The sequence below is a fragment of the Leptodactylus fuscus genome, chromosome 5, assembly GCF_031893055.1.
Source record: "Leptodactylus fuscus isolate aLepFus1 chromosome 5, aLepFus1.hap2, whole genome shotgun sequence".
NCBI lineage: Eukaryota > Metazoa > Chordata > Amphibia > Anura > Leptodactylidae > Leptodactylus > Leptodactylus fuscus.
Window position 1 is genome coordinate 50695775 of NC_134269.1, and position 14282 is coordinate 50710056.

Sequence of the window (14282 nt, forward strand, 5' to 3'; positions counted from 1 at the left end):
GGCGCTATGTGCAAAAAACACACAAAAAACGCCAGCGTTTACTCCGTGTGAATGCAGCCTTACAGTCTGTTTTTTCAAAAGCACAGAAAACTCCTGCATGTAGGATTTTTTTGTCCGCTTGAAAAAAACGGACATGGTTGTAAACAGACACTTAAGGACACAAACGGACACTAAAAGGATAACAGATAAAATCCCATTGAAGTGAATGGAAATTTTAACAGACATAGTTAGTGTCCGTTGCTAAAATCTTGTATGGACAGTAGCTACGGACACTGCTGAGCGGACACCAACGGTAGTGTGAACGCTGGAGCTGTGAGTGAACTGTATGTCGGACATCTCTGTGATCAGGAAGACTGCTACATGAGCGCTGAGCTGGATCACTTTTAGGCTCTACTCATATTTGTGTTGGTCATAAGAGCAGAACAATAAAATTGTCAGCAGTGCCGGATACTTTACGTAATGGCAACCACGTCGTAATGACTTTTCATTTTATTTTTCAGTCATTTTATTGCATTACTTTTACCAGCATTTATGATGGAATTCGCAACATGGACTCCAATGAAGATTTGACTATACCCTAAAGAGAGCTCACGAAGCCTGTGTGCAGTTTTTCTCTTATGTTAAAGGGACAATTTCTGCAATATCTTAAAGAAGACAATGTGTAAAACACTTAAGAATGCAGAGTCATGTATGTGGTCTTCTTCACATAAAAATTCCTCAAAGATTTCAGTAATAGAAAAGCCATGGTTACTGATCAATAAAGGAATTACAAAATTCCTATTGACTCAGATGTAACATATAGAATATGTAAAAACTATATATCGTATCTATCTCTAGATAGATAGACATATGAATGAATTCATTTTATTTATATAGCGCCAACATATTCCGCAGCACTGTACAATTTGTACATATAATACCTATCTAGAAATAAATCAATATCTATCTATCTATCTACACAGTATATATCAAGTGATTATATTTATCTATCTATATACATACTGTATATATCACAACATATACAGGTATATGTCTAGGAAAAATTATATGTACGCACAATATGCAGGGAATGACTGAAAATAAAGTCTTTGTCTCTACTAACTCCTTTATACTATCACTTTGGAAATACTCTATTAAAATTCTAAAGTGCTTCTGGCAATTCCGAAAAAATGTAAAAATTAAATAAGAGTGTGATCCAAAAGTAAAATTAGTGAGGACAATGCATAATTTCATCTTGGCATGCATTCCTCTCAATGGCTGCTGGATGCCATTACACAGTGGCACTGCCAGCAGGATATAGATGGCTGCTTTTAATGTACTCTGTGTAAAATAAAAGAATTTGACCAAAATGACTGAACGTCTACATATTTACCAGCATTGTGCAATAAGAACTTTCATTATATATCTATAAATAGATGGAGACATACAGTACCCAATTTATGTAACCAGAATGTATGACCGCATAGCCTGAATACTAACAGATATAACAGTATATTAAAGTTTCATTGCATGCTACATGCCCAAACACCACAAATATGTGTTTGTTGAAGCAAATTGTAGTGTTAAAAAATCTGCAGAGGAAGAGTGGACTTACATGGTGGCCATGCAAAAGAATGTAAAGATGGGCCGAATCTGCAACAGCATGAGCCACACATAGACTAAGGCCCCACATAGTGAGCCGCAGCCAAAAAGCAAGCGCGGCGGAAACACATGGTGGTTTTTCCCACAGCTCGTTTCACAGAAAATCCACAGAGTTTTCCTCTGAGGACTTTCTGCTTCAATTATACATATAGGGAAACAGTCAGAATTTCCATAGGTATAATTGATGTGCTGCAATTCCTAAAAATGTGACAGTTTTGGAAATTGCAGCATTTCCGCTGCACATATTTTTCTGCAATGTGTGGATACGTTTAGGAAACCAATGTGTTACAGCAGCATGAATAATACAGTAATAGTACAATAAAAACACAAACAAGCTCAGAATAGAAGATAAAAAAAATACTAGGAGTCATAGAAAATAAGAAGAAGAAAAAAAAAAAACCTTCAGGATCATTTAGTTCTCTGTGCGGAGTGATCTTTGCTTGGCGTGATGTAGATTATACACCCTGACCGCGGTAGGGAGGAAGGATCTCCGATAGCGCAACTTCTCACACTTGGGGTGAAGCAGACGGTCACTGACAGTACTGCCCAGTGCTATCACGCCCTCATACATGCGATGGGAGTTATCCTCCAGAATGGAGGTCACCACGGACAGTATCCTTCTGTCACCCACCACCTGTACTGGGTCCAGGGGGCTCCCCAGGACAGAGCTGGCCCTTCTAATCAGCCTGTGAAGTCTATTTCTGTCCCTGGTTGATATACTGCTCCCCCAGCAGGCCACATCAAAGAAGATGGCTGCACTACCACAGAGTTGAAAAAGGCCCTAAGAAGTGTCCCCTGGACTCCGAAGGCCCTCAGCCTCCTGAGCAGGTAGAGTCTGCTGTGGCCCTTTCTGTGCAGCGCCTCCAGGTGATCAGCCCAGTCTAGTTTATTATTGAGGATCACGCCCAGGTACTTATAGGTCTTGACTATCTCAATACATGTCCCTTGGATCTCCACCGGGGTCGGAGCACTTCTCTGTTTACTAAAGTCCACCACCATCTCCTTGGTCTTCCCTGCATTCATTCTGAGCTGGTTCAGCTGGCACCATTCAACAATATCCCGGTTTAAGTCTCTGTATTCCCTATCGTCGTCATCAGTGATAATGCCGACTATAGCAGAGTCATCGGAGTACTTCTGTAAGTAACAGCTAGATGAGTTGTGTGTAAGTCAGCAGTGTACAGTGTGAAGAGAAATGGGGCAATTATCTAAAATTATCTTCATAGCGCAAACGAGACCAGAGATATGGGCATTAGAAGTAAGGACGTGGCAGCTACGTCCTCAGCTAGGCAAGTGACACCCTGGGAGAACGTAGAGCTACGTCCTTGGCAAGAAAAGGGTTAATATGGTCATACACTGATAATGGGTGATAAGGTTTGGCTTACAGTTCATCCTATTTCCTTCAGCAGGTGACTTCATTGCTCTTTGCAGTCTTGTCAAGATTGTTCTTTAACATCAAACTGAACCTCAAACCAATATTTTCCTACTATACTCAAGTTGGCATTTTCTATACATGCATTAAACATAGATCCAGCTGTCAGACTGCTAGATCATGAAGTTATACTTAACACTCCAGAAGATACGGCGCTATGCTTTACAACACTGCGGGTGTTACTTTTTTATTATACATGATGAGCTCAGGCTTGTGTTTGGCTGCTCAGTCCTTGAAATTTAATCCATGTACCACCAAATGGAAACTATTAGTGAGTTCAGTGACAGGCGGCCCCTAAACTGTCAAGATAAACTCTGAAAATACAATAATTTGACAAACTGACTTGAAACTTAGCAATATAAGACAGCAACACAGGGAAATACAAAAAAAAACATGTATTAAACACTAGAATGCAATTCAAAAACTTTATTGTGTTTTATACCTCACAGAGAAGCAACACTGAGGATTTCTCAAGCACCTTTGAAAGGCAATAAAATGTTTGAGGCAACGCAGATTTTTTTGTTGCACATTTTGATGTTTTTTTGAGCCAAAGCCAGAAGTAGGTTGAACAGGAGGGAGAAGTATAAGAGCTTCCTGTATATTTTCCATTCCTTTAGTAGCCAGTCTTAGCTCTGGCTCAAGAAACCGCAACAAAATCTGCTACAAAAAAAAAAAAGCTGCATTTCCGCAACGTGGGGCCTTAGCCTAACATTGCGGAAAAGCTGCTTTTTTTGTTTGTTGAAGATATTACTGCGGGTTCTTTAGTCAAAACCAGGAGTGAACTGAGCAAGAGCGGCTTAATCTACTCTCTTCAATGAAAACAGACCAAAACTCTAAAAAGCTAAACCGAGTGTGCATGTTCATAAGGAAATAGAAAGAAATACATGTCAGCATGAACACGCATTGAATGGCTATTGATGGCATTATAACTTCCTGTATATTTCACATTCCTTCATAACCACTCCAGGGTTTGGCTAAAAAAAAAAAAGCGGAGCAAAATCTATTACAAAAAAGCAGCTTTTCCACAAAATGGCGATATGGCCTAAGGCTAACACCCCGCATTGTGGAAATGCTGCAGAATAAAAGGCTGTGCTTTACCAGCAAATTGAAGGAGATGTCATTGATCACATAGATTGTAAGCTCTTGCGAGCAGGGCCCTCAGTCCCATTGTGTGAAATGACTTTCTTTGTTCTGCATCTTTTTGTCTGTATTTGTAACCTACAAATTGTAGAGCACTGCGGAATATGTTGGCGCTATATAAATAAAATTTATTATTATTATTATTTTTATTATTGATCACATGCACACACTGCAGAAAAAAGAGCTTTGCAAAAGTTGCATTTTCAAAAACTTGTATGTTTTTGAAAAATACAGAATGTTTATTTTTAGCTGCAGAATTGTGAGCGGATTCCGTATAGATTTAACAGAAGAAAAAACTCAGCAAAAACTAAATGAAAAACACTGTGGAAAAAAGGTGATGCGTTTTCACTGTGTTTTTTCCACTGTGTTTTTTTGTTGTGTTTTGCCTAATGCCTTAGCCTAAGGTATTTTTTGTGATAAGAAAATAAACAAGCCTCACTGAACTACCTGAGATGGCAGACAGCTTCCATTCCAATGTCAGTGCCCCATTACTAAGGTCTGATAATAAATACCCAGGGGCCTGAGAAGGGTCAGTGCACACTGAGTTTTTTTGCGAGGATTTTGACGTTGAATCTGCCTCAAAAATACGCCTCCAAAAAGCCTCCCAATAGAACTCTATTAGTCCAAAATGAGATTACACCAACATCTACTGAAGGTATATAGGCACCTTTATGTGTATAGCCTCTAAACTGCTACTGTTCATTTGTCTAATATACTTTACCTGTACTCAGATACGCTTCACTTATAACTCCTGAACTCCAGTGCAAAATCCCTACTAGATCCACATCTAACGTTTCTAATACTGATGTCTTCTTATGTGTGGCATCAAGGGTCAGGCATGACTGCTACCTCTATACCAGGGATCTCAAACTCAATTTACCCGGGGGCCGCTGGAGGTAGAGTCTGGGGGAGGCTGGGCCACATCAGGTTTTCCCCAAAATTTTTTTTTCTAAAAGTCGCCATATTCTGACATCCGTAACTTTTTTATACTTCCGTGTACAGGGATGCATAGGGAGTCTTTTTTTTGCGGGGCGGGGTGTACTTTTTGGTTATACCATTTTGGGCAATTACTATTGCTTTGATCATTTTTGATTCAAATTTTTCTCAGAGGCAAAACAGTGAAAAAATGGCGGTTTGGCACTTTTGACTTTTTTTTCCCAGTACGGTGTTTACCCTACAGGAAAAATATTTTTATAGATTTGTAGTGCGGGCTTTTTCGGACACGGTGACACCTAACATGTATGTCTTTCACAGTATTCAACTACTTTTATATGTGTTCTAGGGAAAGGGGAGTGATTTGAATTTTTAAAACTTTTTAATTTTTTTTTTAACTTTTTAAATTTCTTTTTTCATTTATTAGACCCTCTATGGGTCTTGAACCCCAAGGGATCTGATCACTAATGCAATGCATTACAATGCTAATGTATTGCAATACATTGCAACGTGATGTCGGCCCTGGAGCATGCTCCGAGCACCGGCAATCACCGGCAAAATGGCCTAGGCGCCTGAGGGGTTAATGCCTCCGATCAGTGCAGGCACCGACCGGAGGCATTAGCGCTGGGTGTCTACTGTGACAGTAGACACCCGGCAGCTATGGCGGCCGCCTGACTCCTGACGCAAACTATCATCCCGAGGGCCACAGTTGGCCCGCGGGCCGCAAGTTTGAGACCCCTGCTCTATACCTTGGTAGATAACCATTTTTTGTTCTTCACACCATCTTTCAGTGGGAGTTGATACTAGAACAACCACAATTTCTACAAACATAAATCTGACATGTTTGACTCCTCTGTTAGACTGACCTGCTGTCCAGGTGACATGTGACTTGTTGGAGGTTGTACTCTTGAATCTTGTAAATCCGACACAAGCGGTTTCTGGTTCAGTTTTGCAGCTTCGTATTGAGGAGCCCTTTGTAATATTAAAAAGGCAAGAAGCAATATTTTGAGTTATCAGACGGAATGACAGAAGAAAGTCACAATGCAGGCTCCAGAATTGACACGGCTAGTTCACATCGGGGCGTACTGGCGGATTTTGGTCCTGATTTGAAGCGGGAAGCCACGTCAGAATATGGCCAAAATCTGCCTGCTGTGACTTCTGACAGTCGCGGCACTCCAATTCGGCGTGGGCCCAAATGAATGGGCCTAGAACGGAGCGTGCTGCCGCGAGGCGGACACCACGGCCGAATCAGCTGCAGATTCCACCTGAACAAAGGGCAGCTTTTTTTTTTTTCCTGCTAGCCGCAACATACCGCTAGCGGAAAAAAGAACGCTAGCGGTCTACATAGACCACCATTGTGAGGGGGCAGATTATAACATGGATTCCGCACCAAAATCCGTCCCCTCTTGCCCCGTGTAAACGGAGCCTTAGTTCATGGGCAATACCGGTATTTACTAAAACAGATATGTCTGAACCTCAGCTACATGATACCCTAATAAGGGCTCGTTCACACGGTGTAACGTCCCGCGAGATTTGGCACGTGTACGCCGCGTGACCCTTTGCGTGCCGTACACGCTCCCATTCATTTCAATGGGAGCAGGGATCGTATGCACCGCGCTAGTTTGCGGCCGTGAATAAATGCACGGCCGCAAACTAGCGCGGCGCATACGATCCCCGCTCCCATTGAACTCAATGGGAGCGTGTACGGCACGCAAAGGGTCACGCGGCGTACACGTGCCAAATCTCGCGGGACGTTACACCGTGTGAACGAGCCCTAAAGGTGTAGCCACATGTAGTAGCAGGGATTTAAAGGAATTGATCTTGTTGACTGGTAGATGTAGGTGAACAGCTCAGATGTAGGTGATCACTCACCATTTAAAGATCTGTGGTGTATACTTCTCCTTACTGTCCTGCAGAATGGTCATTGCACTGCAGTTGATGTAGTTTAGGTAGTCCTGGGTGTGCTTCTGTAGACAGACAACATTGCAAGGGTCAATTTAGTGGTATCTCATTCACAGAATATCCTCTATAAATTTGCAAAAATATTACTTCATTAAAGGGGTTGTCCAAATGCAGGACAAAAATAAATCATTTTCTAACCTTTAATCCAAGTTCTGTCCTTTGAATCGCAGTCTCCAGGTCTTTGATATCCACAGTCACACCATTCTCTTGGCTTGTATGTACCAGTTTTTTCTTTAAGTGTTCTAAGTCATTCTGAACCTGTAATATAAATAGAAGATAATTCACGTTTACATGACACACACATACACTATAAAATAGAAGTATAGATATACAGATTAATAGACACTATAGACAGATAATGAATAAAACTGTGTTTATTATCCCTGTACTGTGACATCACTGTGTGTATTATCCCTGTGCTGTGACATCACTGTGTGTATTATCCCTGTACTGTGACATCACTGTGAGTATTATCCCTGTACTGTGACAACACTGTGTGTATTATCCCTGTACTGTGACATCACTGTGTGTATTATCCTGTACTGTGACATCACTGTGTGTATTATCCTGTACTGTGACATCACTGTGTGTATTATCCCTGTACTGTGACATCACTGTGTGTATTATCCCTGTGCTGTGACATCACTGTGTATATTATCCCTGTACTGTGACATCACTATGTGTATTATCCTTGTACTGTGACATCACTGTGTATATTATCCCTGTACAGTGACATCACTGTGTGTATTATCCCTGTGCTGTGACATCACTGTGTGTATTATCCCTGTACTGTGACATCACTGTGTATATTATCTCTGTACTGTGACATCACTGTGTATATTATCCCTGTACTGTGACATCACTGTGTATATTATCTCTGTACTGTGACATCACTGTGTGTATTATCCCTGTACTGTGACATCACTGTGTATATTATCCCTGTACTGTGACATCACCGTGTATATTATCTTATACCTGTACTGTGACATCACTGTGTGTATTATCCCTGTACTGTGACATCACTATGTGTATTATCCTTGTACTGTGACATCACTGTGTGTATTATCTCTGTACTGTGACATCACTATGTGTATTATCCCTGTACTGTGACATCACTGTGTGTATTATCCCTGTACTGTGACATCACTATGTGTATTATCCTTGTACTGTGACATCACTGTGTATATTATCTCTGTACTGTGACATCACTATGTGTATTATCCCTGTACTGTGACATCACTGTGTGTATTATCCCTGTGCTGTGACATCACTGTGTATATTATCTCTGTACTGTGACATCACTGTGTATATTATCCCTGTACTGTGACATCACTATGTGTATTATCCCTGTACTGTGACATCACTATGTGTATTATCCCTGTACTGTGACATCACTGTGTATATTATCTCTGTACTGTGACATCACTGTGTATATTATCCCTGTATTGTGACATCACTGTGTATATTATCCCTGTACTGTGACATCACTGTGTGTATTATCCCTGTGCTGTGACATCACTGTGTGTATTATCCCTGTACTGTGACATCACCGTGTATATTATCCCTGTGCTGTGACATCACTGTGTGTATTATCCCTGTACTGTGACATCACTGTGTATATTATCCCTGTACTGTGACATCACCGTGTATATTATCTTATACCTGTACTGTGACATCACTGTGTGTATTATCCCTGTACTGTGACATCACTGTGTGTATTATCCCTGTACTGTGACATCACTGTGTGTATTATCCCTGTGCTGTGACATCACTGTGTGTATTATCCCTGTACTGTGACATCACTGTGAGTATTATCCCTGTACTGTGACAACACTGTGTGTATTATCCCTGTACTGTGACATCACTGTGTGTATTATCCTGTACTGTGACATCACTGTGTGTATTATCCTGTACTGTGACATCACTGTGTGTATTATCCCTGTACTGTGACATCACTGTGTGTATTATCCCTGTGCTGTGACATCACTGTGTATATTATCCCTGTACTGTGACATCACTATGTGTATTATCCTTGTACTGTGACATCACTGTGTGTATTATCCCTGTACTGTGACATCACTGTGTATATTATCCCTGTACAGTGACATCACTGTGTGTATTATCCCTGTGCTGTGACATCACTGTGTGTATTATCCCTGTACTGTGACATCACTGTGTATATTATCTCTGTACTGTGACATCACTGTGTATATTATCCCTGTACTGTGACATCACTGTGTATATTATCTCTGTACTGTGACATCACTGTGTGTATTATCCCTGTACTGTGACATCACTGTGTATATTATCCCTGTACTGTGACATCACCGTGTATATTATCTTATACCTGTACTGTGACATCACTGTGTGTATTATCCCTGTACTGTGACATCACTATGTGTATTATCCTTGTACTGTGACATCACTGTGTGTATTATCTCTGTACTGTGACATCACTATGTGTATTATCCCTGTACTGTGACATCACTGTGTGTATTATCCCTGTACTGTGACATCACTATGTGTATTATCCTTGTACTGTGACATCACTGTGTATATTATCTCTGTACTGTGACATCACTATGTGTATTATCCCTGTACTGTGACATCACTGTGTGTATTATCCCTGTGCTGTGACATCACTGTGTATATTATCTCTGTACTGTGACATCACTGTGTATATTATCCCTGTACTGTGACATCACTATGTGTATTATCCCTGTACTGTGACATCACTATGTGTATTATCCCTGTACTGTGACATCACTGTGTATATTATCTCTGTACTGTGACATCACTGTGTATATTATCCCTGTATTGTGACATCACTGTGTATATTATCCCTGTACTGTGACATCACTGTGTGTATTATCCCTGTGCTGTGACATCACTGTGTGTATTATCCCTGTACTGTGACATCACCGTGTATATTATCCCTGTGCTGTGACATCACTGTGTGTATTATCCCTGTACTGTGACATCACTGTGTATATTATCCCTGTACTGTGACATCACCGTGTATATTATCTTATACCTGTACTGTGACATCACTGTGTGTATTATCCCTGTACTGTGACATCACTGTGTGTATTATCCCTGTACTGTGACATCACTGTATATATTATCCCTATACTGTGACATCACTGTGTGTATTATCCCTGTGCTGTGACATCACTGTGTGTATTATCCCTGTACTGTGACATCACCGTGTATATTATCCCTGTGCTGTGACATCACTGTGTGTATTATCCCTGTACTGTGACATCACTGTGTGTATTATCCCTGTACTGTGACATCACTGTGTATATTATCTCTATACTGTGACATCACTGTGTATATTATCCCTATACTGTGACATCACTGTGTATATTATCCCTGTACTGTGACATCACTGTGTGTATTATCCCTGTACTGTGACATCACTGTATATATTATCCCTATACTGTGACATCACTGTGTATATTATCCCTGTACTGTGACATCACTGTGTGTATGATCCCTGTACTGTGACATCACTGTGTGTATTAACCCTGTGCTGTGACATCACTGTGTGTATTATCTCTGTACTGTGACATCACTGTGTGTATTATCCCTGTACTGTGACATCACTGTGTATATTATCTCTGTACTGTGACATCACTGTGTGTATTATCCCTGTACTGTGACATCACTGTGTATATTATCTCTGTACTGTGACATCACTGTGTATATTATCCCTGTACTGTGACATCACTGTGTATATTATCCCTGTACTGTGACATCACTGTGTGTATTATCCCTGTACAGTGACATCACTGTGTGTATTATCCCTGTACTGTGACATCACTGTGTATATTATCTCTGTACTGTGACATCACTGTGTGTATTATCCCTGTACTGTGACATCACTATGTGTATTATCCCTGTACTGTGACATCACTGTGTATATTATCCCTATACTGTGACATCACTGTGTATATTATCCCTGTATTGTGACATCACTGTGTATATTATCCCTGTACTGTGACATCACTGTGTGTATTATCCCTGTGCTGTGACATCACTGTGTGTATTATCCCTGTACTGTGACATCACCGTGTATATTATCCCTGTGCTGTGACATCACTGTGTGTATTATCCCTGTACTGTGACATCACCGTGTATATTATCTTATCCCTGTACTGTGACATCACTGTGTATATTATCTCTGTACTGTGACATCACTGTGTATATTATCCCTGTACTGTGACATCACTGTGTATATTATCCCTGTACTGTGACATCACTGTGTGTATTATCCCTGTACAGTGACATCACTGTGTGTATTATCCCTGTACTGTGACATCACTGTGTATATTATCTCTGTACTGTGACATCACTGTGTGTATTATCCCTGTACTGTGACATCACTATGTGTATTATCCCTGTACTGTGACATCACTGTGTATATTATCCCTGTACTGTGACATCACTGTGTATATTATCCCTGTACTGTGACATCACTGTGTGTATTATCCCTGTACAGTGACATCACTGTGTGTATTATCCCTGTACTGTGACATCACTGTGTATATTATCTCTGTACTGTGACATCACTGTGTGTATTATCCCTGTACTGTGACATCACTATGTGTATTATCCCTGTACTGTGACATCACTGTGTGTATTATCCCTGTACAGTGACATCACTGTGTGCATTATCCCTGTACTGTGACATCACTGTGTATATTATCTCTGTACTGTGACATCACTGTGTGTATTATCCCTGTACTGTGACATCACTGTGTGTATTATCCCTGTACTGTGACATCACCGTGTATATTATCTTATCCCTGTACTGTGACATCACTGTGTGTATTATCCCTGTACTGTGACATCACTGTGTATATTATCTCTGTACTGTGACATCACTGTGTATATTATCCCTGTACTGTGACATCACTGTGTATATTATCCCTGTACTGTGACATCACTGTGTGTATTATCCCTGTACAGTGACATCACTGTGTGTATTATCCCTGTACTGTGACATCACTGTGTATATTATCTCTGTACTGTGACATCACTGTGTGTATTATCCCTGTACTGTGACATCACTATGTGTATTATCCCTGTACTGTGACATCACTGTGTATATTATCCCTATACTGTGACATCACTGTGTATATTATCCCTGTATTGTGACATCACTGTGTATATTATCCCTGTACTGTGACATCACTGTGTGTATTATCCCTGTGCTGAGACATCACTGTGTGTATTATCCCTGTACTGTGACATCACCGTGTATATTATCCCTGTGCTGTGACATCACTGTGTGTATTATCCCTGTACTGTGACATCACCGTGTATATTATCCCTGTGCTGTGACATCACTGTGTGTATTATCCCTGTACTGTGACATCACCGTGTATATTATCTTATCCCTGTACTGTGACATCACTGTGTGTATTATCCCTGTATTGTGACATCACTGTGTATATTATCCCTGTACTGTGACATCACTGTGTATATTATCCCTGTACTGTGACATCACTGTGTATATTATCCCTGTACTGTGACATCACTGTGTGTATTATCCCTGTACTGTGACATCACTGTGTGTATTATCTCTGTACTGTGACATCACTGTGTGTATTATCCCTGTACTGTGACATCACTGTGTGTATTATCGCTGTACTGTGACATCACTGTGTGTATTATCTCTGTACTGTGACATCACTGTGTGTATTATCTCTGTACTGTGACATCACTGTGTGTATTATCCCTGTACTGTGACATCACTGTGTGTATTATCTCTGTACTGTGACATCACTGTGTTTATTATCTCTGTACTGTGACATCACTGTGTGTATTATCGCTGTACTGTGACATCACTGTGTGTATTATCTCTGTACTGTGACATCACTGTGTGTATTATCTCTGTACTGTGACATCACTGTGTTTATGATCTCTGTACTGTGACATCACTGTGTGTATTATCTCTGTACTGTGACATCACTGTGTGTATTATCTCTGTACTGTGACATCACTGTGTGTATTATCTCTGTACTGTGACATCACTGTGTATATTATCCCTGTATTGTGACATCACTGTGTATATTATCTCTGTACTGTGACATCACTGTGTGTATTATCCCTGTACTGTGACATCACTGTGTATATTATCTCTGTACTGTGACATCACTGTGTATATTATCCCTGTATTGTGACATCACTGTGTATATTATCTCTGTACTGTGACATCACTGTGTATATTATCCCTGTATTGTGACATCACTGTGTATATTATCTCTGTACTGTGACATCACTGTGTATATTATCCCTGTACTGTGACATCATTGTGTGTATTATCCCTGTACTGTGACATCACTGTGTATATTATCCCTGTACTGTGACATCACTGTGTATATTATCCCTGTATTGTGACATCACTGTGTATATTATCCCTGTACTGTGACATCACTGTGTATATTATCCCTGTACTGTGACATCACTGTGTATATTATCCCTGTACTGTGACATCACTGTGTGTATTATCCCTGTACTGTGACATCACTGTGTGTATTATCCTGTACTGTGACATCACTGTGTGTATTATCTCTGTACTGTGACATCACTGTGTATATTATCTCTATACTGTGACATCACTGTGTATATTATCCCTGTACTGTGACATCACTGTGTGTATTATCTCTGTACTGTGACATCACTGTGTGTATTATCCCTGTACTGTGACATCACTGTGTATATTATCTCTATACTGTGACATCACTGTGTGTATTATCTCTGTACTGTGACATCACTGTGTATATTATCTCTATACTGTGACATCACTGTGTGTATTATCCCTGTACTGTGACATCACTGTGTATATTATCTCTATACTGTGACATCACTGTGTGTATTATCCCTGTACTGTGAGATAACTATAGTGTAGCTGGATTGGGCTGCTGTAATGTTGCTGTATCTTTCCATAAGTCCATAGAATACTATAATATTACATGTACACATAACCGCTGCCAGTCTGTCCCTGCTCCGTGCCTGCCCTGTACCCGGTGCCATACCTGTACCAGCAGGCGGCCCACAGGCTCCGCGCCCCCCGATAGTCCAGCCATGCCAGAGCCCGGCGCTGCAATTTCTGCTGTCATGACGACGGGACGCACTCCGGATCATACCATTTAGTAGAGGAGGAGAA

General features: G+C 40.6%; 1 protein-coding gene across 1 annotated transcript in view; it reads right to left on the bottom strand.

The window, feature by feature from the left end:
* IQCH (IQ motif containing H) overlaps nt 1–14210 on the bottom strand; it is an 86977-nt gene extending 72767 nt beyond the window's left edge. The window contains exons 1-4 of the mRNA XM_075273140.1: nt 14152–14210; nt 7244–7363; nt 7016–7110; nt 6010–6115 (exon numbers count right to left, since the gene is read on the bottom strand). Of these exons, the coding sequence (XP_075129241.1) occupies nt 6010–6115; nt 7016–7110; nt 7244–7363; nt 14152–14202 (372 nt within the window). The 5' untranslated portion in view covers nt 14203–14210. The remainder of the gene's footprint in view (nt 1–6009; nt 6116–7015; nt 7111–7243; nt 7364–14151) is intronic.
* Nucleotides 14211–14282: the final 72 nt, after the last annotated feature.